Here is a 26,366-nt window from a genome sequence, read left to right on the forward strand (position 1 = left end):
GTAACACAATAGCTTTGTAATTAATCAACATTTCTCTTTATTACATATACATTTTTATATAGTTTATTTCTATTTTATTCATATGTTATAAATGATTTTAACTCCTTCATACTCGTTCAGTTGCATCTAAAATAGAAGTATTAGTATTCAATCTATTAACAGTTCAAGTTCGCACATATTATTAGGCTTGTAAATACTTCCAAATACCGTATACATACTTCGTAATATGACGTAAAAGATTGCTATTTTAATTATGCTTCATTATTCCTGAATATTAGAAAATGAAAATATATTTAAAAAATGTGAAGATTACTATGCTAAAGTTTTTGTCAAACTGTAAAGACCAAACTACGGTCGAGAATATTTTAAGTCTAATTAACGTTACAATGTCATTAATTGTCCTACTATAATTGTATTTTTAATAAGTTTGGAATATTTCATTGTTATATGGAGATGATTCTAATAATATATATTATTTAAGTTTGGAATATTTCATTATTATATGAAGATGATTCTAATAATATATATTATGTAAATATTAACGTTAAACGTGTCTCGTAAATTTGAGCAGGGAAATTTTCACGAGACTGTTATAAAAAAATTTGAATATTGCAGAAAATATTGCATAACTTAGACTTATTATTATCCTTTAATTGCACTTACTGACAACTCCATTCTTAAAAGAGAAATATTACACTGTCATCGCATCATAACATATTAGACATACTATAAACTTCTACTATAATTAGTCATGTACATATGTATGTATTAAAAGTTTTTGGACTATATGACATGTTGACATATTTATATTTCTACTTTAGGAACTGTGTTTTACCTTTTTCAATTTTACAATACAAGATATTGAACATCACATGACTGTATATTAAGTAAATATTGAGACAGTACATATTCAGAAAACAATAATTATAGAATTAATAATGCACATATACATACATGTGTACATGTAACATTCGATTTAATAAATAAAATATTATTAGAACGCCAGCGTCCTTCTACCAATTAAATTTCGTTCAATGCTTACCATCTAATAAGCTCCTCTATTGCTTTCGAATTTAAAAAAATACTCGTCCTATATATTCTAAGAATTTCACTTTTTATAACAAAAATAATATTAAATCTTTAACTCCGAAGTTACATCAGTTCATCTTCATTTTCATCTTGAATATGACTTTCTGTTTCTTTCAACTTTAATTTGACTATAGTGTCCGTTGCCAATTCATCGTGGCTTTGCATATAGATTTGCAGCACTTCACGCTCAAAACTAGGATCCATCAAAATAGCAATGCCTTTCATTCCTGAACGTTCGCTTTTTTGAAATATGGCTTTAGACACTTCCCACAAATCTCGATTTTCTTTTAGCACATGAACTAGTGGTTGTAGCATAGGGAATAACGTGGCAAGATTACTAAAAAAAAGAAGGTGCAGAAGACAGTAAAATAATTTTAGAGCAACAAAGTAAGGAACCCAAGTAAGCTCAAGTACAATTACTATAGAAATATACTCACGTGAAAAGTGGAATAACTATATTTGATATAAACTGAACTTGGAGGTCTGGTATAGATGCGCGTTCTCTGTCCATCATTTCTGTAGGACATAAGCCCATACTCTTTTCTAAATCTCCTTGTGAGAAGAACTCCTCATAAATACACTCCTGAAGTACAAAGTCGGTGTTAGACAGAGTAATAATTATCTACATATGTATTATACTTACTGCAGTCTTTTTCGAAACTGTCCAATGTTTAGTTTGATCACTGAGGTCGCAACACGTCATAAGCATTTCAAAAAATAGTTTTCGTTGTTTGGAATCGTTTCTCACATCATTATTATTGATCATTTGGTATTGCATTTCCGCAATGCGAAGATGAGCTGCCAAGTCAGTTGCAAGAATATTATTTTTCAATAAATCCAATGCTTCATAGTATTCGTCGCTATTAAAATTTTCAAATATATTGCAACCTTCTGTATTCAAAATACACATAGTCTGCGCCAAGTGATGTCTCTGTTGAACAATGTAAAATAGACATATTATCAAGTTGTTCCATTAACAGTTCATGGCACTTTTATCTTTGGAGATGCAAGCTTACCTCCATTACAGAACCTTCGGAACTATAAAGACTTGCAAGTACTGTACTAGACATCATTTGAAATGAGTTATTGGTTCCTCTGTGGTCAATATCGTGACTCAAGCAAGCCACTAAGAAAACTAAAGCTTGCAAATGCGTCATGTAGTTTTCAGAAATCAAATGCAAGTTTCTAATTAGTAAATATCCAAAGTGAGTTACAGAAAATGCGTGAGGCCAATTGTGGTAAGGTGCATCCCTATATCCCTTCTTCACGTATAGTATAAACCTACATAATTTTTCAATAGATCATACATCTTTTTCTTGAAATATTTAACAACTTTATTACCTAGCCAATGTCGATAGTTTCAGCTTCCAACGTTTAATGAGACCTAAATTATTGAACATTTTAATTGTGTAACACGGCATATCCTCATAAGGTACACTTCGCGGTGAAAAGTGGAATTCATTAAAATCTTCTAAATCAGTCTTGAGGTCACAATTTACCAACGCTTGAACATCACTTTCCTCCACCTATAAAGAACCATATCATTTATTAAATTATAATCTCAATAAAGTACAGTTAGTATTTGACGAGGTCCTACCATCATATGATACATCATAACTTCGTTACTTAGTATATTTCTTGCTCGAGCATCCTTCATTTTCTTGTAAATGATACTGTGCATTATAGAAAGTCCACAGTAAATGCTGAACGCAGTTGCAACTTCTTCATCAAAGACGTCAAAATATAATCCATCCTTTTTATTACAAAGCTGCGCAACACCTAAGTAGAAAACAATTGTAATAATGTATATTTGTAACAAGTAACAGATAAACGTTTTACTCACCAACAATTCCTTTCTCATCTCTAATTGGGAAGCACAAAATATTTCTGGTTTTGAAGCCCGTAACTTCGTCTATACGACGATAGAAAAGAGGATGTTCATAAGCGTTTCTAATGTTAAGTAATTTACCAGTAGTAGCAACGTGACCTGCTATACCCTTCCCTATCGGTATTCTCATTTCTTTTACAGACTAAAACCAATTCAATCTTGAGTTATATTTATTATTGTACATAAGATTTTGTCTTGAAAACTTTCAACCTACTTCTTTCATGGCAATACCGTCAAATACTTTAGCAACTAGATCCTGTTGATCAGGGTCCAGAAGAAACAACGAACATCGCTCTGCATTTGTTAAATTTCTTACTTCTGCCATGATCTCGCGTAAGAGATCGGGAAACTCTCCTGTTTATTACCATGAAATTGCAATATTATATATACATGCAGTCAATACAAATACATGTATGAACACAATAATTCTATATTTATGTAATAATACCTAAATGACTAAATAGTTTTCTAGAAATGGCAAGCAATTTCTGGCACTGTTTCTTCTGACGAACTTCTTCATAACATGTGAACGAATTCAACAAAAATCCCAAGCAAAATCTATACAAACAGAAATGTATAATAGTTTTCATTATTCGAAATTCTTAATTAACTTACAATGCAGCATAACAGATATTTTACCGAAAACATTCTTGAACAATTTCTACACGCTTATCAGTTGTTTTATCATTGCTATTATCAATCAAAGAAACTACTACAGCTGCATAATCTTGCTTAGGATGCTTTATAGGAATCATTAAGAATGAACTTGACATTAAACATTGGCATTGACATTGACACTGGATGTGACGTATTATTTCCTCATCAACCAATGTGACATCTATGGTTGTTGGTGCCTTGTTTTGTATAGCCTTGTATAAAATGTTATTTACTACCTGTAAAAAATATTTAAACTTGCATTAATAAAGCATCAAAAATATAAACAACTATTTAAGCCTTTGCATTTTGATATCACCTGTAATATGACAGCACTATTTTTCTTTGAGACTATGAAGTCACTTCTGAAGTGACAACACTTACTTCCTATAATTTTTTAAATACTTCTGGTAAAATAACATTATTCTTCTGTAGCATTCTTTAAGAGAGAAGGTATAGTACAAAGGATTAAATATTGTTTATATTGCTTAAGTTTAATGTTCATTTATCAGAATTATGACCTCAGCATACAGTTTGTGCAAATCAATTATTATCCATTATCTTATCTATAAGATAATTGAAACTTTTTCATTTGTATACTAAAAATTAGAAATCTGTAAATAATGATAACTGGTATCTCCACTACTGGAAAATTTTTTCCATCAGTCTCTGTATAGATTTGTAATATTATATCAATAGTAGCCTCATCTATGGCTTCCTCCATGTAGGTTTCTATGAGGATTTAAGCCATTGTCAGTCAACCAAACTGCATCACTAATGTAGGACAATCCTTGAAACTATTCTCTGTCAAGCTCTAAATTTTATTTGAAGTGATATAATTATATTTTACCTTAGACTTTCAATTTTTGAAGTAAATTGAAAAATATCTGATAGAATGAGTGCATTAAAAGAAGCCTGTCGTTTTTAAATATTGTATAAACATGTTTAATTGTTTATAATGTTATTATAATATATACCAATGTATTTGGAACAATCTACAGAATTCTCTTATGCAAGAAATATTTACATATCTTCTACTGCTAAACCAGAAAAAATGTTTAAAGTTGAGAATTTGTCTTCTTTTAAATTAAATTTCTTAGAGATAAAGAATAATGCAGAAACTCAATTTCCAAATTCATGTTGAGTGCTTAAAAATCTATAAAAAAACGTCTGAATTACAAAGATGCAGACAGATGTTGGATAAAGTTATAAAAAATGTCAGTAACATTACTTTTACACACAAAGGTCTTTGTGCACCTATTATATTTCAAATATTGTTTAATTTTTTAATTAAAACTATATACGTTTTGAAAACAATGCTATTTCTTCAATTTATTTCCCCAAAAATATAAATAAATTAAGAACACATAAAGTAATAAAAATCATTGTATATACAACCAAATTAAGCATAAAAAATTCATAGAATTTAGTCTCATGAATATTATTCCAAAGTAGTTAATTTCAACGAAGCAGATAATTAATATTGAGAACATGGCTCGAAGTTTTGAATTTTCTATAAATATATACTTTTACGTTTCACTGTACTCACAAATTAATACTTACAGGGAATCGTAATTCTCTTTCCAAAACTTTTTCTCCTATTACATGGATCACCATTTCTTCCGATTTATCGAGAAGAAGCACCAAGAACGTAACCTTTGTATGCGTTGCATTTTGTATCTGCAACATAAATTATACCATTAAAAGTCCTACGATTATCTGTATTGCACGAAACGCAACGTGTTCAAACGATGATTTAGATGCCGCCAAAAATTCATGCGCACATGGTAAAAACATTGACAGCAGAACTATAACTTACGAATCTGTTCAGCATCTGCTGGACCTGTGGATATGATAGACCACAAAATTCCTCGAGAAGCGCAAGTATTTTCTCTGCATACGGCATGCTCGTGTCCAATGAAGACATCTTTTCTCGCTTTTCAAATAGCTTCCCCAGTGACAATTGTTATTAGCCGTTTATTCGCGTGATGTTGCGATGCATTGGCCGCGCTCATACATAGTGGCATTATTTATAATCCACCATCAAATGAGAACATTCTTAAACACTCGCTTGAAAGTACTCTAAGTTTAAGGAACGACTTAAGTGAAACATTTTTTTAATTTGAATACATGCTCGGTGTACAAAGTGGAAATGGTACAAGACAACTGCGAACCTCCGTAGAGGTCTGCATTACGGCTCCTCAATCATGAATAAACAGGTGACGCGCGCAGCGAGATTACGACAGTACTGTGGCTCATGAACTCATTTATGCTGAATGGCGCGTTATGTATTTTCAAAAAAAATTTTCCATAAAATTTTATCCATGTGTGTAAATTCTATGCAGTTGCTGAACACATGTAAAATGTTTCTCTGGTTGCTTCTTTCACCATATTCCATACAAAATAGAAGAATTTATGAACAACGGTACAATTACAAAGCCATTATATTATATCTTTCATATTTGATATTAACATGCACAGTTATAATTCATGTTGTATATATTACTAATCGCAGAACTATAAAGAAAATAAAAAAACAAATACCCCAGAACAGAGGCTTGAACCCTGGATCCTTAGATTAATAGCCTAGTGCTCTACTGACTGAGCTATTCAGGCAAATCGAGTTTCTATAACTTTTATATTTTAGTACTTTTCTCTCCTTTGTATTTATATAAAAATAATTATAAACGTTACATTAATGTAACATTGTAAAATAAATGTAATACAAATTTTTATTTGTTTTATGCAGTACAGTAGTGCTTTACCATATTAAGTCATGTCAAGGGCAAAGAGCTCAGAAATTTGAGGTAAGGTACAGAAACTGTCTTTCTCTAATTGATTGACGCTTATCAGTTAAGCAGTGGTGCTTTCACAGTTTTAGACAAGGAGAGATAGTGGCGAGTGAGCAGGAGAGCACAACATTACAGCCAAGTGAAACAAGTTACACTGACAACCAATGTAGCTTGTCTCATTTTACCATACGTGCAGTCTCACTCTTTTCGTGGTCAGTTTGCTTGATGCTATGTATATATGGATGTACATCTAAAACACTCGGCGCGATATTTAACTTGTTATTTGGCCTCGTAGGATTCTCGACTACACAGTTCAGCATATTTGCGACCGCTTAATACGGCAATCAGTTTTACAACCATTTCAATTTTCGAAAATCTGCAAACTACATTTCACATGCATTGAAAATTCTGTACTTAACCTCTACTAAGCTTTATCTATTCAGAACGAACTCATCAGAGTGCTAGTACAACTATATACAAGGTACCAAAAAAATTTGTTCAGCGTTTACATTTATTTATTGAAAAGTATTATTACAAATTTTCTTATTTACAATTAATTTACAATGCATTGAAACGTACTAAAGTAACTTTTAATTTTGGTACCAAGGTATTTTATGGTAAAATGGATGTTGCTACTCCAACTCCTCAAGATTTGCAGAGGAAATTGTATTTTTTAGTAGAGCAACTTCAACATATGGCTGGTGAACTTCCCCCAAAATATCAAATGAGGCTTCCATATGAACTATTATCTGGATTAGCCAACTCTCTATTAAATGATACAATATTTGAGATTGTCAAAGGGTTAATGGAAATTCAGCATGTTACAGAGAAGCATCTTTTTCAACAACGTCTTCAGTTGCTAAATCAGCAAAAGATTGAAACACAGGAGACGTTAACATCTACTTCAACAGATGAGGAGAGGATAGTAATAAAAACATCATTGCATAAAAAGCATAAAGATGAATTGAAGCAATTGGACATGAAGTTAGTTCTACAACTAGATCAGAAAGTAGCAGACCAGCAGAGCATTTTAGAAAAGGCTGGAGTACCTGGATTTTATGTCACGAACAATCCTATTGAAATTCAAGTGCAAATGCGATTGTGTGACTTTATAATCAGACTTAGCAAAATGGAAGTTCCTAGTTGACACAATGACAATTGAAGTCACTAATTCACATATCTATCAGTATTCTTCCAATAAAGTTAAGCTGTAATGAGTTCATTGTAATTATTTATTTGTACTCGATGAAAATTGTACATTCAATTCATAATAAAGATTTCTATACAAGTGATATCTGTATACAAATGATTTAAAACAACAGAAATTATAATTTTCTGTAAAATTTATAAAAAAAAACAGAGTGTTACCAATAACACATTCATAGAAAATATATTTGTTTTTATTAGTCAGAGGATCTTCAATGTCAACTTTCATCAATTATGTACATTGGCTATATTTATTTAGAAAACAGTACTGTACTATACAAAACACAAGATTTTCTGTGTAAAAATAATAAAACTTATATACAACTCTGCTATGGTTGACATCAATTCTCATCACTGAATTATTACACCATATATGAAGAAAATAAACGTTACTATATTGTATTTACAGTACCATTTTTTTTTGTAACAAATACGTTAAAAAAAACAGCTATTACTGTCTCTTCTCGACGGTCGAAGTGATTACCAACTCCCGACATTGTTGAGTTCTTTAATTCATAGATACGTTAAATAGAAAAACGTTTTATTAATGAAATCTTCATCAAAATTTGTCTTTAAAAATAGATCAGTTACGTTGACTCGACAAGGTTTACAGTTATCTTTCACCAACGTACTATTTTGAAAATAGTACGTATTTAAAGTATACTTTGTAGTCCAATGATTTTGAATGGACCTGTGCTTAAGTACTTTGTTTTCACGCATCACTTTTGCGTAGAAGTGGGGCAGCTTGTGGAGTTGAAATATTAAGATTTATAGGTTCATGACTACGAATGATCTTAGATCCACGATCCTCTTCAAAACATATACGATATACATCGGCAAAAGTAGAAGCGAAGTGAACCTCGAGACCGTCCGTAATGTATTTAGGTAAGTCGTTATAGTCTTTCTTATTTTCTTCGGGCAGGATCACACAATTTACACCAACTCGTTTTGCCTGTAAAAATATGGAATAATTTCATTAATAATAGACGAGATATTTAAGATGTTAGAGTTAAGTGGAACAGTCTAATTAAAACTTCAATATTTACGGCAATTGTTTTCTCTTTAATACCACCAACGGGAAGGACCCTGCCCATAAGACTAAGTTCTCCAGTCATCGCGATATTTTGTCTGATCGCTTTATTCTTAGCAAGCGATATAAATGCTATCGCAATAGTTACACCAGCACTGGGTCCATCTTTCGGTGTGGCACCTTCAGGTACGTGCAGATGTAAATGTGAATCATAGAGAAAAGTGTTATCAGGGTCTTCTGTACTTAAAAATTTCTTTGCCACCGTCATGGCTATCTGAATAGACTCTTTCATTACATCGCCCAAGTGTCCAGTGACTTCAAAACTACCTTCAGATTTTTTTGTGGTAGGTTTTCTAATAGTCGTTTCAATATACAACGTGGAGCCCCCCATGGCAGTCCATGCAAGGCCCATAACAACTCCAGGAGGTGTTACATCGTACATTCTATCATGAGTGAACACAGGTTTCCCTACAAATTCGTGTAAATTTTCAGCAGTGACGTTAACTTTTTCTGCTTCCTTTTTAACAACCTTGAATGCCACCTTTCGGTGGACTTTCTCTATATGTTTTTGCAAATTTCGAACTCCTGATTCCCGACAGTAAAATTTGATTAATAAATTAAGCGCGGTGTCATCCATGCTAATTTGAAGATCTGAAAGGCCAGAATCGTTCATAGCTTGTGGTACTAAGTACTGTTTAGCGATTGCGACTTTTTCTTCTGCAACATAGCCTGACATATCTATCATTTCCATACGATCTCTAAGTGGTTCTGGAATCGTGTCGATCACATTCGCTGTACAAATAAAAAGAACTTTCGAGAGATCAACAGACACGTCTAAATAATGATCTAGGAAGTTTGCATTTTGCTCTGGATCCAGCATTTCTAGAAGGGCAGACGCTGGATCACCTTGATGGCCTCTGAAATAAAATATCACATTTTGTAGCAATTATTGTTAATATCTTTACAAACACCATTTCATTTATTAAGAAAATCACTTACTTTCCTATTTTATCAACCTCATCTATGAGAACCAGCGGATTTTCAGTTTTTGTTTTCTTCAAACATTGAATAATTTTTCCAGGCATTGCTCCAACGTATGTCCGCCTATGTCCCTTGATTTCTGCAACATCTGTCATACCACCGACACTGAATCTGAAATATTCTCTATTAAGCGCGTGAGAAATCGATTTTGCTATCGATGTTTTTCCGACACCAGGTGGCCCATGGAAGCACAATATTTTTCCTTGTGTTGAACCTTTTAATTGACTAACAGCAATGAATTCTAAATTTAAGGAAAAAAAATTAAAGTAAATAAGAAGCATTATCAAATACAGATCATTTAAATATTTAGTTACCTAAAATTCGTTTTTTTATTTCTTCCATTCCATAGTGATCTTTATCCAATGTCTCTATCGCCTGTTGAAGATCTAAATTTTCTGGACTTGTTACACCCCATGGGAGAGATGTGAGCCAGTCCAAATAATTCCTTGTTACACTGAAAATAAAATGATATTACCATAGAGATCATGTTTCATTACTTAAATTATGTAGAAATCATTTATTGTCATCTATAAAAATTAAATATACTTGAATTCGCTACTATGACTCTCTAAGAAATTTAATTTATTTAATTCCTCTTCAAGCACATCCATTACTGGTTTCGGAACCGTCTTCGATCTAATTCGTTCTCTATACTTTTCTGCTATCGCGTCTTTGTCGTCTTTTTCTAATCCTAATTCTTTTTTTATGACTTTCAGTTGTTCGTGGAGAATATACTTTCTATGCTGCTGTTTAACTTTCTCTTCTACTTCCCTACCAATTTTTTGTTGTAATTTACTTAATTCGTATTCTTTTTTTAGCAGCGCAAGCGATAGTCTTAGTCTCTTCGAAATCTGCAAATAGCATTAAGTATATAATTGTACTCAATTTATCATCATCAGGAAACAATTTCACTCACATCCATTTCTTCCAACACCTGTTGCAGTTCCTGTGCGTCTGCTCCAGTTAGAGCTGCACCCAAATCACTCAAATAAACTGGATTATCTACAACCCTCTGACCTTGATGCAACATTTGTTGCAGAGACTCACGATATAATGGATTCATGCTGATTATATCCCGTATTGTTTTGATTAATTCTTGTGTTAAGGCCTATGATAATGAACATTTCATTAGTAACATTACTAATGTAAGGAACTTGGTTAACGGAATAATATTAACTTTTATTTTACAAAGATATACACAAAACGTCTGTTCCCACGTGGCGTCACCGAAGAAGTGTGGCCACCACGTTCAGTTGTCCCTCGCCCGATCGATGATCCCAATCATTCATTTGTTTCACGCACACAACCATGCATTCATCTTACACTAATAATTATTCAATGAGTATGCTGTTAACGATTACCTTAATTTCTTCAGTCTGCCTAAATTTCTCGTGTGTAATATTTACTACTTCTACCATCAACAATGGCTGAGTACTGCCAGTCTGAGGTTGATTATTATCAGATTCTACCAGCTCAGTTTTTTCTTCTGTATTTTCCGCTGGCTTTTCCGAGACTACACTTTCAGACATGTTATTTGCTTCTTCAATCTTTTTAGTTTTCTCTGCTTCTGCTATCTTATGTTCAAATTTTTTGCGCATCAATGATCTACGACTTGGTTTACTAGTAGTTACTGTATCGTCTACAGGAACGTGAATTGTTGTATTTAGTAGTGGAAACGTCAGTTTCATCTCTGTGTATCAGGCAGTATAGTACATTTATATAGAAAAAATTTTAATGATTACAAAAGAAAATACTTTATGCAATGCATAATATCACAATATCTTAATCCGGCTATGCAGAGTACTAGTGCAACATACGATCCTAAGTGCTTTCAATATTATAGAACAGAATAAAAGTAAAAATATAGAAGTATGTCTTACTGAAATATGCTTGCATTACTTACCATGTATGGATTTTGGAGATATTTCTTCCAGTATCTGACCAGTAATTTTAATCCTTCTATGTGCCATAACAACTAATCTTAATCGATTTCCTAAATCTTGGACTTCATGTATCTGTGCAAATGTGCCAATGGAGTATATATCACTCAAATTTTGTACAACTTCTGCTTCATTTCTAACAAAACAATTATATTCGGAGATAAGAATACATAAATTTTAATATTTATAGATACCAAGATCTGTTTAACTTACTCCTCTGACTTCTTTAAGAAAATACCAATATAAGGCTGATTCAATTTAACTTTTCTACGAATTAGGTCCATGAGAATTGGGTTACTAAGCTCAATAAGTTTTATAAATCTGGGGAACACAGGATTCCTATTAATTGCTATGACAGGTACATGAGGCCATACCTCTGGCACAACAACAGTTGCTGGCAATGAAGCTGGGTCATCACCATGATTTCCATTGGAGTCACTAAAAAATAAACAAGATATACGTACTCAAGAAATATTTACTAACAGTTCTAATTTGTATACATTGCAGGAAGCTGGAGAAGAAATTAAACTTACTTAGATGAATCCCTGTCATTGTATTTCTTGGTAGAAAACGATCTTATTGAAATAATAGCTGCGGAATGGCGATGATTACGCGTATTTCTGGCTAATGATCCTAAATATTCGGCAAGACCAGTCCTTCGGAATTGCATAGGTCGTATGCGAGCCGACAATTCTTCTACGTCCGAGTGACGATTTCTGCAGAATGATCGAACAATCGTCAAGCGGTGTCGAAAGACAGGCAGCATCTTCAAATTGACGGTTGTCACAAAACGCATCGTTCCAAAATATTTGCTAGCGATTCACATTAAATAGATATTCATCCGTTCGTTATGTACTACTTAGGACTCATGCGAGGTTAGAATCTCAGATCCGGCACTCGTGCACTTGAGCAAGCTGATTGCAGCTGATGAAACTTTGCTAACCTAAAGGAAATTATTTCCGAAGCTTAAACTGCTGCTCGCAAGCATGTTATAAAAAAAATCGAGATCATCGATTCGGTTTACGATCTCTACATAAAATCATATTTTTTCTTCCTCGTTTTACGTTGCAAAATTTTAACAAGGCCGCTATAGATAAAAAAGAATGTTGATATTCGTTTGTTGTACACAATCAACAACGCATGTTTTCTGCACCAGTAGGCATAATTATGACAGGCAAAAATATTTGAAAATGATTTGTTTTTATTTCCATTTTACTATTCCTTTTTATTTTTTACCAATTAACATATAAAAAATACATATAAACGTATTCAAAAAGAATCTGTTAACATATAATTACATTCAAAACTACTTCGTGGTTTTAAATTACATTGCAAGTGCCTTTTGGGTGTATTTCACGTATTTTTGCAGTTACCATGTATTTTGAATTTTGAGGATGGTTTTAGGAAAATTTATAACAGTTTTAGGGTATATTTAGGGTAATTTCAAGACAGTTTTTTAACAGTTTTAAAGCATATTTTGAGCATGTTTAGGTCAATTTCGTTGCGGTTTTAGATTCGATTTAGTAAAGTAATCTAGAATTGTCCTAAATATGTCCTGAACTAGCCTAAATATGCCCAAAACTGTTCTAAATCTGTCATAAAACAACTAAATGTAGCGAACAGTTATAGTTGTCGCTAATAACCAATGTAGTTGATGTGACACTAAACCTTTAAATAAAAAAGAATATTTCCACTCTACACTTATAATTTAATTAAGTATTTGATATGAAATTATGAAACTAATAAATAAATTATTTCTGTTTGGTATATACGTATGTTCTCTAAGATCTAAAATTATTCGTTGCTAGAAAACAACAATAATTGAATTAATATTTACAAGGTGGCAAAACCTTCATTATTATAATTCATAAACGTAATCAATACTATAACTTATCTATAAAGTAGAAAGCTAAACGTTAATTATCTACATCCACTACATTAGCTAAACAGTAGCGCCATCCGTGGTATGATTTACAAGCTCTGTTTTGGCTAGCAGTTTGCGAGTTTTACCATTTATGTACGAATTGACGTTGTACTGAGTGCAAACGGAACTTCTTGATTTCGCCATAAGAGGAGGTTTGCTTCACACGCGTGTTTCGTGCTGAATTTTAATTGGATAAGTAAATCACTGAACAGTAATAAACATAACCACAATGTCTATTTCTCGCGTTGAAGAATTAATTAATTACTTTAAATCGCATAACAAAATCAGGGAACAACAAAGTCACTCTGCAAAAGTGCACAGTGTAGGATGGAGTTGCGATGGAAAACTTTTAGCTTCGGGTTCATTTGATAAATCTGTGTGCATCTTTTCCCTAGGACCGGATCGTTTGGTAAATAAACAATGTCTTTAAACGGCATAAATTTACTATTTCTATTTCGATTTTCTCAATTTTAGTGCGACATTTCATTATTTTAGATTTTTATACGCTTATCTGTTAATATACGCGATAATATTTACTCATTTTACAGACAGTTTTAAGGTTATGATTCAAATAAATATGTTGCAGAAACAAGAGACAACATTCAGGGGTCACGGTGGTAGCGTGGATCAGCTTTGCTGGCACGCATTTTATCCAGAATTGTTATCCACAGCAAGTGGAGACAAAACTGTGCGGATATGGGATACAAGAACACAAAAGTGCACTGCAAATATTAGCACACGAGGAGAAAACATCAATATATCATGGTCTCCTGATGGAAACACAATAGCAGTGGGGAATAAAGAAGATTTGGTTACTTTCATTGATGCACGAGTGATGAGAATTCGTGCAGAGGAGCAATTCAATTTTGAAGTAAATGAAATTTCATGGAATAAAGACTCTGATACATTTTACCTCACAAATGGGCAAGGCTGTGTACATATTCTAAGTTACCCAGATTTGGAATTGTTACATGTAATTAAAGCACATCCAGGAACTTGCATTTGTATAGAATTTGATCCTACTGGAAGATATTTTGCTACCGGTTCAGCCGATGCATTAGTTTCGTTGTGGGATGCAGATGAATTGTGCTGTTTAAGAACATTCTCGAGATTAGAATGGCCAGTTAGAACTATATCATTCTCTTACGACGGACAGTTGTTAGCAGCTGCATCCGAGGATCTTGTTATAGACATAGGTGAAGTTGAAACTGGAGAGAAGATTGCAGATATACCTGTGGAAGCAGCAACCTTTACAGTTGCTTGGCATCCAAAACAATATTTATTAGCATATGCATGTGATGATAAAGACACTTATGATAGGAAGCGAGATGCTGGCAGTCTAAAAGTATATGGATTTGCCAATGATTAAATGATTATTAATTTTAGGCATTTTTACTAATATATATTATTCTGTAAAAAAGCTGATCTATTTTAGATATTGAAGTCTCCCTGCTCTGAGAAATGGGTTATTTACTACAATGTTTGCTGTAGCATTTTTTTATTATCAATAATAAGTGAAGTAAATGAAACAACCTGTGCGTAATATTTAAAAAATTACAGTTTATATTGAAACATTTTACTGGATTGTACATTATCTTTTATAGTTGTGCTTTCTATTCATATATTTTTAGTAATGTTTACTTAATACGTACATACTCCAGTGTTGTGACACAGTTTTGCCATGGCAACCAGAAGCATGTATACACAGCATTCATGACTCGATTTTTGTAATTTGGAAATGTTCTAGAGTTAGCTTTGTACAAATATTAATTTTTCTCTTCATCTCTATTAGTGCAATTTATTACCTTATTGCTCAAAAGTAATGGGAACCAATTGTGAGTGTCAATATACATTGATGGTGATGAATGAAATAGTGCAAGGGCAGTTCTCCCAGGCAAAAGACAATTTCAATTATGTTCCTAGTATTCATGAAGTGGATGAAGAAGACACAGATGAAGAATATGTTTATGATCAAGATTTTACAACTGTAAACGAAGTTCAACAAGATGCAGATGTAGCAGGAAATATTGTAGACGATGATTCATTATATAGCAATGAATCATTCTGCTCAGACGAATCATCTGATGAGACCAATATTACAACAAGAACTTTGAATGGATCTCATATACCTAAAGGAACTGAACATGAGTGTGACCAGAAGGAATGTAAAGAAAAATGTGAGAGCCCAATACAAGACAATGAAAATGTGAACTCACGTTATTGTAGAAGTTCAATGTCTGATGATAAATCTAACACATTGAAAGCAGTCAAATGTAGAAGGAAGAACATGAGTTTCACAGATGAAGAGCTTAGAAAGATTGAATGGGAGAATCAACTTCTACTGAGTAAGATAATGGCCCAAAAAAAACCTAAAGAGAAAATACTTCATGAAAATGTTTCACAATCCCGTATTAGCAGTTCCGCGATCAATAGAAAGAAGTTACAGAGAAAAATTGAAAGTGAAAACATAGTAGGTGTCATTAGAGAGAAGAAGTTAAGTAAAAAGTTGAAATTTATTATGCTAATGTTATTTACGATTGTAGTTGCTGCTCCAACGACTACAACAGACCAAATCACGTGTTATGAACGCTACAACAAAATCTGGATGCAGGCAGACGATTTTGTAATTTGTAGCAAAGAATTTTTCTACGTACTTTACATGGATCAGATTTTATACTTTGATGTGATAAGATTTCTATACTTTATACTAACGGAATATGGTTTTGATCACGATTGTGATATATATTATTCTTTGTGCCACTGAATAGGATATTGCAACTAAACGACATGCTCTTTGGAAATATGTGAAAATTCATAGGAATATATTTATAACAAAATTATTGGTTGTAAATAATCTCACTTCTTTAATCATTTATATGTAAGATGAATAATCAGACCTATGCAAAAATAAGATGCACGCGATTAAAACACAGCAATTACCAGTCTTGAAGTGTAGGTACACATTTTTATTTTGTTTTGTATACATCACAACTTTGTAAAATGTTTTGAAAACTTACCGAAGAAATTTCTACAAGTCAAGACTATAAAAATCACAGTTCTCACTCGTTCCAAGTAACTTAATTATTACTTCATTTTGTGTAACACCAAAGACCAACGTTCTCCGAGTATTGTGATCACCTTTTTCTTTATATACGTTTTGTGTAGAAAGTACGGCAGAAACGAAGACGGTAGAACTGAGAGGTAAAAGTTAATGAATCGGATACCTTATTTCGCCTTCCAGATTAATCTGTGCTTCAATTGCTGCAAAAAAATCCCACTTCGAATTCAAGTATGCATTTTTTTCAGTGCATCGTTCGAATTTGAAGTCTTAAAAAAAAATATAAAATGTGCGATCCTTCATCAACAAAAAGAATTTCAATGTATCACATTTAAGCCTCAATTAATAACACAGATTAACAAGTCACAACGTGAAGATTTAACAAGTACAAAGTAATTTTGACCGAAACGAATTATTCGGTGTTATTATGCGAGGTACTATTCAACAAAATATCACAAATCCGCGAAAACCATTGAAGAATAACAAAAACCAACCAGTAGTTTTTCGTTTTAAGCGTTGTCGATCACCAAAAGTGTCGCTAATAAATACGTTATTACTTCTCGTATTAAAAAAGAAAAAAGTCGTTCAACCAAATCTACGATATCACAAGGTATAATATCGGGAATTTTGGGAACAAGATTAGTCTTCGTGCTTCTTTTTCCATGATTCGGTGGATGACGGTGTCCATATTGTACTAAGAGAACGAAACGGATCAAAACCAGACCTTTCCTGCAATCACAGTTCAATTAATTAATTACATATTTTTGATAATAACAAAGTACATCGATAGTCTATAAACGGATTTTAAGTCTTCACTTAAATGCTTTTTCTTACCTGGGTGTCGGGTTCCGTCGGCAAAGAGGATAATTGTGAATTCATAGGTGGGGTAGCTGCCCCCCATGGACCTGCAGCCCATACACCACCTGTGTTTACACCCCAAACGCAACTTCTTTCCTCCCCCACTGCTGCCCTCGTATATAATGGTTCCCAATTTGTTTCAACAGCCATCCAATTATCTACAAGTCCAATACAAACATGTTGGTTAGAAAATGGCGATATTGAATTTATAGAGTTGTGAGATATGTATCTTACCTCTTAATGTGTCCGCCAGCATCGAAGGTTGCTTCTCAACGGATTTTGATGATTCCAACTGGTACCCGCTTGTGTTATCTGATAATAAATTATATACGGGATTACTATCCTCCCATAACTGACATCGCGTATCTTCTTCTGGACTCTCTAGTTCCATTAAGGGTTCGTCTGTCTCTGGAAGATCATCGTACGGCACCAATTCTCGTTCAAACTGAAATTACAGTTAAATTCATATTAAAAAAGAAATTACATAGCTATTTTGTGGTTGCTGGTGGTATACAAAAAGCAGATACAATGCAAAGTAATTTAAATATTTTTTCATTTACCGGGGGTTCTGTGAAAGCGTTCATGAAATAGCTATTCGAATGCTGTAAGGTGTTCTGTATCTTCAGAGGATCCTGATTAAGTGGCTTCTCCTCGATAGATGGAACACAGAGGGGTGGGGTGTTTGATAACATTCTGTATTCGTTCGTACTCTGCATCAATTCTTGACTCGACTGTTGTTTAGTATAATCTATATCTTTGGTATCGTTGCTGAAGACCGTCGAAAGCGTATGCGTGGTCGTCTGTGGTTTGTGTAACTTGTTTAAGCTCGAGAACGGGGAAATGCTCTCTGGACTCCTGGCCACAACGTCGCTAAATCTAGCTCGATTTTCGCCCCAGCAAGATGGGGGCGGAGGTAATGGAGCAGACACTGCACCTAACGTACGCGACGAGTCTTCTCTTTGGCTAGAACTTCCATTTAACGATGTTGCTGCAAAAGATATTTGAATATTAAACTTTAACTACTTCTTTAGTTAGTGTTATATAGAAAGAACATGAATACCTTTTGCATGTATTTTGTCCATTCCACGACGTTTTTGAGATCCTTTATCCTTTCTAGGAGGATTCTTATTTTGTCGAGGTAGCTTGCACGATGACTCAACGGTGCGGGACGAGTGAATATGATGCTTTATAGTTGATCTTGTCGTACTCGTTTTCCACCTATTTGGATTATTATGCCTTTCTTTATCGTACTCGTCATCGTCGCAGTCCCCCTCATAATTATCTCTATAGTCCACACATGGCACAGGTGTGATCGATTGCGGTTTAGTTTTCTTGGTCACCGGTTTTCTTTGTAGCTTCTCAGACTTTCCGCATGGTTGATCAAAGTTCTGCGACAAAGAAAATCTTAATAGAAACTTTTTCACAATGGAGAAAGCTTTTAATAAAAATCAATTGTCGTACTTTGCACGGCGGTGGATCATCCTGTACAGAGCTCTCAGTTGTGGTAGAAGACGTCTCCTCTTCAGAAAGTTGAACATTCCTGTGACTGTTATTCGACTCAAATTTCTTGAATGAAACATGACTATTATTGCTATTCCCAACAGAGCTCTGCTTCCTTTTGCTATCCAGTTTACTGTTTCGGATATTGCTCAGCAATCCCGTTGTGTCGACTTGAACCTCATGATCCACCAGTTTCGTTTCCTCCTTTATTATCTGATTAGTCTTCCCTTTCCTAGTAGTCACAGGACTCGATTTCATATACGTGTTCATGCTATACTTTTTCTCTTGCGGTACTTGGATGTCCGGAAACACTGTTTCAGACAGACAATTATCCGTTTGCACTTCCTGCACGTTGTTCTGTTTCCTATTGTTTCTTTTCTTAGTCCCGAGCGCAATATTGTTCATCACATTACTACTGTTATCTAAAGACAACTCGTCGCAGCGTTTGAATAACAGCAAGTCCCTCGTCTCGGTGTCCAGTTTGAACCTTCGTTCTTCGTCTGCAGACCAGTCCGGAATCTTTAGCCCTTTCTGCGTATTATCCTTTTCCTTGTACTTTTTCACGTTCATCAGTGCCCAATCTGGATACGTGTCCTCTTTCTTTGTTGCCTTCTGCTTCTCTTCGTTTATCAGCTTCTCTTTTAAAGGTACAATTGGCGTTGAATGCACTGGTATGTGCGATAGTAATCTTAAATCAAAAGGAGGTTGTACTGGACTCTCTCTAGAGAAGTTGGCTAGAGCTCCTCTTAGCACTCGGTCCGCTTCAAGGAACGAAATAGCGAGGATACAGATTAATAAAATTGACGAGAGGCTCACAGCTGCCCATTGGACTCCGTATTCCCACGATGGTCTTGTCAATGCGGCCCTACAATCTTCTAAAGAATATGGCGGAAGAGTAGCCAGTAAATTTAGAGTTACCATGCCATTTTCTATGTCGTTGTCCGACCCTAAGCTTGTAGATATTACGAGCTTTCTCTCGATTCGCGACAATGTGAAGTCTGGAGTGAATGCTATTTCTATCTTCTTAGTTGCGTTAGGGTTAAGACTGAATGGCATGCAATTTAGCACTTTGAAGCCATAACCTTCGCAGCGGAGACCATTTATGAAGAAGTCGTATATTTCTATTGGAAGTTCTCCCGTATTTCTGGCCATGAATGATCTTTTAACTGTTAGGTTGGGTACGGGATTCCTTTTAAATCGTTCTCCTGCGATTAAAAAAATGAATAAAATATCAGTATATGTTACCCCGATTGAGACTAGAATTTGTTTAAATAATATTTTTTTACAAATGATCGGAAATGCCTGGAAAACGATGGTTAGTCTTATTGTTAGAGAATAAAACTTATTGATGTTTGTGCTTAAACAATAGCGCCAAGGTAAAGAAACGTACATACGTTCGCAATCTTTTAGGTGCTTGTCGGCAAGTTCGAAAAGTAAGGGTGTAGTGGAACCTGGTTTTCGATTTCCAAATCTGAATTGTGCATTTGCTCCTTGACCCATCACACGTAATACCTCCAAAATCGTCATGTTGTTCCTAAAAGAAAAATAATGTTTTTAAATAATTGTATTTGTAGTAATTAACTTAACTAATTTATTTTATATCTGTAACAATGATTGATAGCTGATGTTTTATATCGTACCTAATGTATAAAAGAGCGGACGACAAAGTGGGAGAGAAGGGAGTGTATGACACTCGTATTGTTTTCGACTCCGAACGTCTCAAGTATAAAGGAATCGACCCCGGCGTCACCGAAACGTCCCATTGTTTTTCAAACTGTTCTCTTTCCTCTACATTTTCCTCTAACTTAAATTCCTCCGCAATTGCAGACCCGCAATCTACACACGCGAATTTAAATCTGAGAACAGATATAACATTAGACACTTTGTAAATTGATGGTCTTTATAGTCATAGAAAAGAATAAAAGTTACATACTTGGCTGGTAACGAATGATAGAGCCTCGTCCCTTGCGGATAATTCCAATCCATTACCAACTGTATAAACAAAGGACTGGCGCCAGGATTGTACACTTTAATTGATCTGTAAGACGTATTTCCAACCTGCGTTAATGGAAATACCACAACGACTTTATTCTTATTGTTACCGAAACCAGTCAATAGACTAGGCCAATACGGTTTAATGTTCAAGTAAAATTTGTGCCCGCGAACTTCGGTAGTGTCTAGACGCATTGTTATATTCTCCCATGAACGACCACCCGTTGAGTTAAGGAAACGCGTATATTTTGTGTTCAACAAATTCAAATCGGAGTCTCTTGTGTGCGATGGGAGAGCCAAAGTGTTTATCCACTGTTTACCAGCTATAATAAAACGTTATGTTATTAAATTATTGCAATATCATAAAACAATTGCATTATTTTAATGCTTACCATTAGTGTCCAACGATAGACCTAAATAACAATGATGTTTACAGGTCATTGACTGTTCGATTCTAACCGATCCAACATAACTTTCGCCTTTCGTTATAACTGGCATCGATGCCTCCTCCAAAGGAATATATTTTATTCTATTATCTTTATAAACAGGTGCAAGTCGAGTCACCTGCATGGGTCTTACGAACGTCGAATACACCTTCACTTGTTGTACACAAATCGATCCCTATATAGAAATACAATTTTACAATCTATTAAATCTGTTAATTTTAAAAGATATTTTAATCACTCACGGGAAAACAATCAGTAAAAATAAGTTTCTTCAACGAAAGTCTTCCATATGCCACTCGCATGTAAACCGGTAAAATGAATCTTTCATAGGTGGTCCTTACAAACACATCGCCTACAATGGTATCTTCTTCGACCATTGGAGTTTTTACTTTAATCTTGAAGATCGCTAAGTAACCAGGCTTTATGTATTGCTGTAATTGTGAGGAATACTTTTCGATAAATAGTTTTTTAAAATATTGAATTCAGATTAAAATATGAGATCTTCGTACATTTCCAGTATGGCTGCACACAGTTATATTGCGAAGTTCTTTGTCCAGAAAATCAGCTGGACCCCTATGGCATCCCATAAGCTCCAATACTGCCCCAGGCATGTTCACACCCCATCCGTGCAGGTCTATATTAATGGGATTTTGGTTTTCTAGAGCAAAAATAGCTTCGCTTTCAGTCCCGCTGCTGACTGTACCAAAATTCATCGTGCCCTCATCAGTTTCCCTTTCTTCTGGAATAATTTTTCTTACTTTTCCATCATAACTGAGCAATGGAACTTCCGTCACGGATACATTCGAATGAATTAAAATGGACGATTCCATCTTCACATTGTCTGTTTTCCTATCTTTGGCAAGTTGTAATGAAAAAATATTAACCTTTTGTTCTGGCTTTATCACTCTTGGAATAAAATTTTTTATCTGAAAAATTTATGGAAAATAAATGATCTATGTAACAATTTTTCTGAAAGTAAGTGATTTTAGGTGTTTCAATAATGATTACCGTGAAAAGTGACTTCACATGCGTTGACATTGTGACATTGGTTATAGCTAACGGCAATTTAAATTTATTGACGACGCTAAAATTTCGTGCCTGATTGGACTGAAGAGAGCAATAATGCGTAATTGATGCGTTTACTTCTAGACCACCCTGTAGAACTTGTGCTATCCATGGTATCGTTAATTTCTGATTAGAACCGCCAGGACCTATCGCTTTAATTACTAGTTTCCCTTTAAAATGTTGTAGCTCTAAACCAGTCTTCCCTGAAAGATAAGTATATATTCATAAACATTGTGCGAGAATAACTTGCAGTTTACCACATATGACATTAAACCACGTACAATCATAAATTAGTGCTCCAATCGCTATAGGAATGTCAGTGTCGCCTGGAATTATCGCTTGCTCAAAGTGAAGTTTCAACGCTTTGGACACCGGCGTGCTAATTATATTCTGCGATAAAAATAGTATACCTGTTAGACTGATAATATAAACATAAAGAATGGTAAAACGTGAAGAAATATTTACCATAATTTTAATTGGTTTCTTTGCAGAGTTCTTCAAAGCAATAGGGTATTGAATGGGAGGCTGTAATGAACCACCCATACCTAAATTGATTACACCGGAGCTTCCACCCCAATGAAGACCAGACCCACTTTTTACTTCGACTTCAACTGTTACGACAAGCACTTCCGAAGTATTGTTTACTTTAAGCCTATAATTCAAATAGTTAAAAAACAGATTTCCATTTTATCCGAAAAGCAGTATAAAAAATTTTCAGATGTAGAAGATAATACAAAACTACAGACCTAATATACGTGGTATGATTTTTTTCTGTGTAAGCATTAAAATGTAGTCTTATGATAGGCTTTGTTTGATATGGTGGAATTTCCCATAGCTCACGCGAACCTTCTGCTTCTCCTGATGGTAATTCTAGCTGAAATTCTCCACCGCTGCTATATACTTCTAGAACCTTTAGAAATAAAATGAAATGCAATTTCAAAATAAGCAAACGAGATAATGATATATTCGTATTTTAAAAGGGAACATATACTTGTAAAGCTTCTGCGTGTGGATTGTGCATATATATAAGTGGAGTAAATGTTGCATTTAATGGTAATTTAACACCCACTACAGGTCTCAGTCGATAGGGACTACTGACACTTATTCCTTTTACCTGAAACAGTAAGTTTTATTATTAGTAAGAGAAACAACTATTGAAGTTACAGAATTAAGGGTGTCTTGATTTAATTACTTGATATTTTACAGTTCCATCCGTAGTATGTATAAAAAGATGCGTATCAATATCACCTTCTTCTCGACCGAGAAAAACAACATCAAATGTTGTGTTCCCAAGTGGTGGTATTACCTATACAAATTAAATTATAATAATTATTTATATTCTTAGCATCTTGTCATATTAACCCCTTGCCATACCATTTTCTTTACAATTACTACGATTAGAATTTTTTCAATCCCACTAATTTCTTAGAAGAAGAAAGAATTTTATATTTATCGTGTGCTTACATCTACTCGAATGTTTAAATATTGGCGGCAAGAGAATAAAATTTTATTCCTACTTAAAGGAACAAATAAACATTCATACCTAACAGTTTATTGTTGTAAATCTCCATCACGAGTCTGACTCGTTAAAGTACGGCAAGGGGTTAATCACAGTTACTTATACATATAAATCGCATAGACTATGTGATAATTACATTATTATTTTTCTGTATTACTCCATAAAGGTTTCCACATATTAAATCAAATTAATTTGAAAAATTTTATTTTTTATAGCGAATAATACTTACTTTACTTCGAAAGAACGATGAATGAAAATGTCGTGTATTTCCAGATATCGATAAAAGATGGATCGTTTTGTTATGATCTTTATTAAATAAGATCACAGTTTCTTGATGGGGTATGCCAAGTTGTCTACGAAAAAGATTCATTGTATGAGGATCTGTTACAATGGTTTAGTTATTATTAACAGTCTTCTTACCTTTCTTTGAAGTCCAGAACATGTGGTTGGAAATAAACATGAGACAATGCATCTTGTGCTTTGTCTTCATCAGATGGGGCATCCCTTAAAAAGATAGTTGAAAAATTCGAATAAATGCGATAGGAATTATAACATGTACTTCTAATAGTGGAAATTGAAAATAGGAAAGGTACAAGAAAAATTAGTATAAGTAACCACAGTTAGTAAAGCAGTGTTTAGAATTTTAAAGCATTGTTCAGACATTGTACTATGATGAGATGATTAAATGATTAAACTACAAATGCAAATAACAAAGTTTCAAGTACAATTTTTTCATGAGATATTATTACTGTATGTACTATTAAATTTAAAAAAGAAAAGAAAAATAATTCTTAAATTATATTATTTATTTTTATATTTATAAGAAATCGCTTTTATGTATTTGCACATAATCAAGTCATCAACATGAGACTACAATAGTAATGTATATGTTTCAAGAGTAAGGAAGGAAATTTGTAATGAAAACCTTTCCTACTTCCACTCACCATTATTTTAATGAGTATTATGCTTACCCAGCCCCATGCACTGTATTGGTAAATTCCTATAAAATAAATAAATCAATAAAATCATTACTAAATAACATTATTTGGATACAAGAAAGGTAATGTAACTGACCTTATGTACTGACATAGGTATATTGTCCAATAGATATTGAACATCATTGTCATCTTGTACGAATGCTGAAAGGAAGAACATAATATTTAATTAATTTGTTGATAATAATATAAGATTCTAAAGTAATACATTAAAGTCATTTATTTATGACTCTAAGGTCAATTTTCTACAGTATATAAGGCAGTAGAAAAATTTGGGCTAAATTCAAATATAAATCTTTTTTATTAAGGCATTAGAATTATCATAAGATATTACTTCATTTTATACAATAATTTTGTGTGAATGATAGGGGAACTTCTGTTGGAGTTTATCATTGACAGAAAAATTGTCCAAATTTTTTTAGATATTCAATAAAAATATGGTGGATAACATTAAAATGTTATATTACACGATATTGTCACAGAAGTTATAGGTTTCTGTTAACACAACTAAAGGAATACAATGCAACTATGTAGAACTGTTCAATGGGTAGTTAAAAGAATTAGAAAAAGAAAATTATGCTTTTATGTATAAATGAAATTGTCTTTATGGACTAATGACATAAAAAATAGTTGTCACTGTATACAAAAACATCAATATTTTTTTACATTGTATACGTTTAATAGCCACACAAAATGACAATTTCTTGACCTTTGGAAAGTGAAAAACGAAACGACGAAGCAGAAAAGTCCTAATAAACGTTAAAAACATCGGACTTTACGTAAACTAACAATGCACTCGCATCGTTTCGGCTATGTATTGCTGCAGTGGAAGCAAAGAACGTTAAAATAGCGCAAATACGCTCTTACCATTATTGTGTCCATGTAAGGACGGTCGAATTTGTGACGTCAGTTCGAAAAACGTTAACAAGAGGAGGAAATAAAGTACTTTTAACTCGGTCATAATAATCGTTTTCACTGTGTTGTTTGCTGTTTTGTCTTTAGCAGAAATGAAAATCCGCTTTCGGCCATACTTTCGCCACTATCGAATTCTGGAGTATCGATTCTACTTCCGTCCGATTTGAAACCTTTCCACGAGCGAATTTTGTTGTGCGACCAATCTGACGGAGACAGATTATGTCTGCTTCTCGCATCTTTTATTATTATATCGATACAACGTTGATATTCGATGCTTGTCCATTAATTCGTAGGTCTCTCGTACAAATCGTTTCCTCGTCGAATCGTTGTTCTCTGAATGGACAACTTTCAATGCTTATGCGTCTATTTTCGTTGAATCAAATTCTTTTAAACGGACAGAACTATCACTTTGCGACTAAGATTGATTTTCATTACAAAGTGTCAGTTGCTACTT

General features: G+C 33.7%; 6 protein-coding genes across 10 annotated transcripts; 3 read left to right on the forward strand and 3 right to left on the reverse strand.

The window, feature by feature from the left end:
- Nucleotides 1-22: 22 nt before the first annotated feature.
- On the reverse strand, nt 23-5,869 carry LOC144478552 (cGMP-dependent 3',5'-cyclic phosphodiesterase). Of its 2 annotated transcripts, XM_078196569.1 has the most exons (13): nt 5,451-5,869; nt 5,195-5,311; nt 3,617-3,870; nt 3,426-3,535; nt 3,192-3,331; nt 2,933-3,119; nt 2,687-2,868; nt 2,431-2,615; nt 2,106-2,370; nt 1,978-2,020; nt 1,733-1,887; nt 1,527-1,672; nt 23-1,426 (listed from the first exon to the last, which is right to left on the reverse strand). In XM_078196569.1, exons 1-13 carry the CDS (start codon nt 5,556-5,558, stop codon nt 1,153-1,155), a joined length of 2,166 nt encoding a protein of 721 aa, XP_078052695.1. In that variant the 5' UTR covers nt 5,559-5,869; the 3' UTR covers nt 23-1,152. The 2 variants fall into 2 exon arrangements, with proteins under 2 accessions (XP_078052695.1, XP_078052694.1); XM_078196568.1 differs by having other exon boundaries at nt 1,733-2,020.
- A 511-nt stretch (nt 5,870-6,380) lies between these two features.
- On the forward strand, nt 6,381-7,715 carry Gdl (gonadal protein gdl). 3 transcript variants are annotated; one of them, XM_078196588.1, is made up of 3 exons: nt 6,404-6,438; nt 6,507-6,635; nt 6,719-7,715. In XM_078196588.1, the coding sequence occupies exon 3, from the start codon at nt 7,046-7,048 to the stop codon at nt 7,568-7,570; it is 525 nt and encodes a 174-aa protein (XP_078052714.1). In that variant the 5' UTR covers nt 6,404-6,438; nt 6,507-6,635; nt 6,719-7,045; the 3' UTR covers nt 7,571-7,715. The 3 variants fall into 3 exon arrangements, with proteins under 3 accessions (XP_078052712.1, XP_078052711.1, XP_078052714.1); XM_078196586.1 differs by having other exon boundaries at nt 6,381-6,635; XM_078196585.1 differs by having other exon boundaries at nt 6,382-6,904; nt 7,031-7,715.
- Nucleotides 7,652-12,790, reverse strand: Lon (lon protease homolog, mitochondrial). 2 transcript variants are annotated; one of them, XM_078196558.1, is made up of 10 exons: nt 12,174-12,790; nt 11,854-12,078; nt 11,604-11,776; nt 11,062-11,390; nt 10,617-10,808; nt 10,247-10,551; nt 10,015-10,154; nt 9,659-9,941; nt 8,676-9,576; nt 7,652-8,581 (listed from the first exon to the last, which is right to left on the reverse strand). In XM_078196558.1, exons 1-10 carry the CDS (start codon nt 12,434-12,436, stop codon nt 8,342-8,344), a joined length of 3,051 nt encoding a protein of 1,016 aa, XP_078052684.1. In that variant the 5' UTR covers nt 12,437-12,790; the 3' UTR covers nt 7,652-8,341. The 2 variants fall into 2 exon arrangements, with proteins under 2 accessions (XP_078052684.1, XP_078052685.1); XM_078196559.1 differs by having other exon boundaries at nt 11,062-11,339; nt 12,174-12,788.
- A 627-nt stretch (nt 12,791-13,417) lies between these two features.
- Tex (THO complex 3 homolog tex) lies at nt 13,418-14,940 on the forward strand. The gene is made up of 2 exons (XM_078196582.1): nt 13,418-13,973; nt 14,151-14,940. Exons 1-2 carry the CDS (start codon nt 13,794-13,796, stop codon nt 14,931-14,933), a joined length of 963 nt encoding a protein of 320 aa, XP_078052708.1. The 5' UTR covers nt 13,418-13,793; the 3' UTR covers nt 14,934-14,940.
- A 442-nt stretch (nt 14,941-15,382) lies between these two features.
- On the forward strand, nt 15,383-16,822 carry LOC144478564 (uncharacterized). Its single transcript, XM_078196584.1, has 2 exons — nt 15,383-16,034; nt 16,108-16,822. The coding sequence occupies exons 1-2, from the start codon at nt 15,387-15,389 to the stop codon at nt 16,189-16,191; spliced, it is 732 nt and encodes a 243-aa protein (XP_078052710.1). The 5' UTR covers nt 15,383-15,386; the 3' UTR covers nt 16,192-16,822.
- Nucleotides 16,823-16,971: 149 nt separating this feature from the next.
- On the reverse strand, nt 16,972-26,366 carry Tmem131 (Transmembrane protein 131). The gene is made up of 23 exons (XM_078196557.1): nt 25,865-26,366; nt 25,077-25,141; nt 24,974-25,002; nt 24,423-24,506; nt 24,232-24,355; nt 23,676-23,789; nt 23,475-23,597; nt 23,230-23,393; nt 22,949-23,135; nt 22,765-22,873; nt 22,427-22,686; nt 21,928-22,344; nt 21,661-21,849; nt 21,365-21,593; nt 20,914-21,295; nt 20,621-20,836; nt 20,375-20,514; nt 18,942-20,185; nt 18,541-18,868; nt 18,041-18,468; nt 17,715-17,925; nt 17,457-17,638; nt 16,972-17,351 (listed from the first exon to the last, which is right to left on the reverse strand). The coding sequence occupies exons 1-23, from the start codon at nt 25,956-25,958 to the stop codon at nt 17,262-17,264; spliced, it is 5,409 nt and encodes a 1,802-aa protein (XP_078052683.1). The 5' UTR covers nt 25,959-26,366; the 3' UTR covers nt 16,972-17,261.

The sequence above is a fragment of the Augochlora pura genome, chromosome 2 (assembly GCF_028453695.1).
Source record: "Augochlora pura isolate Apur16 chromosome 2, APUR_v2.2.1, whole genome shotgun sequence".
Classification (NCBI taxonomy): Eukaryota; Metazoa; Arthropoda; class Insecta; order Hymenoptera; family Halictidae; genus Augochlora; species Augochlora pura.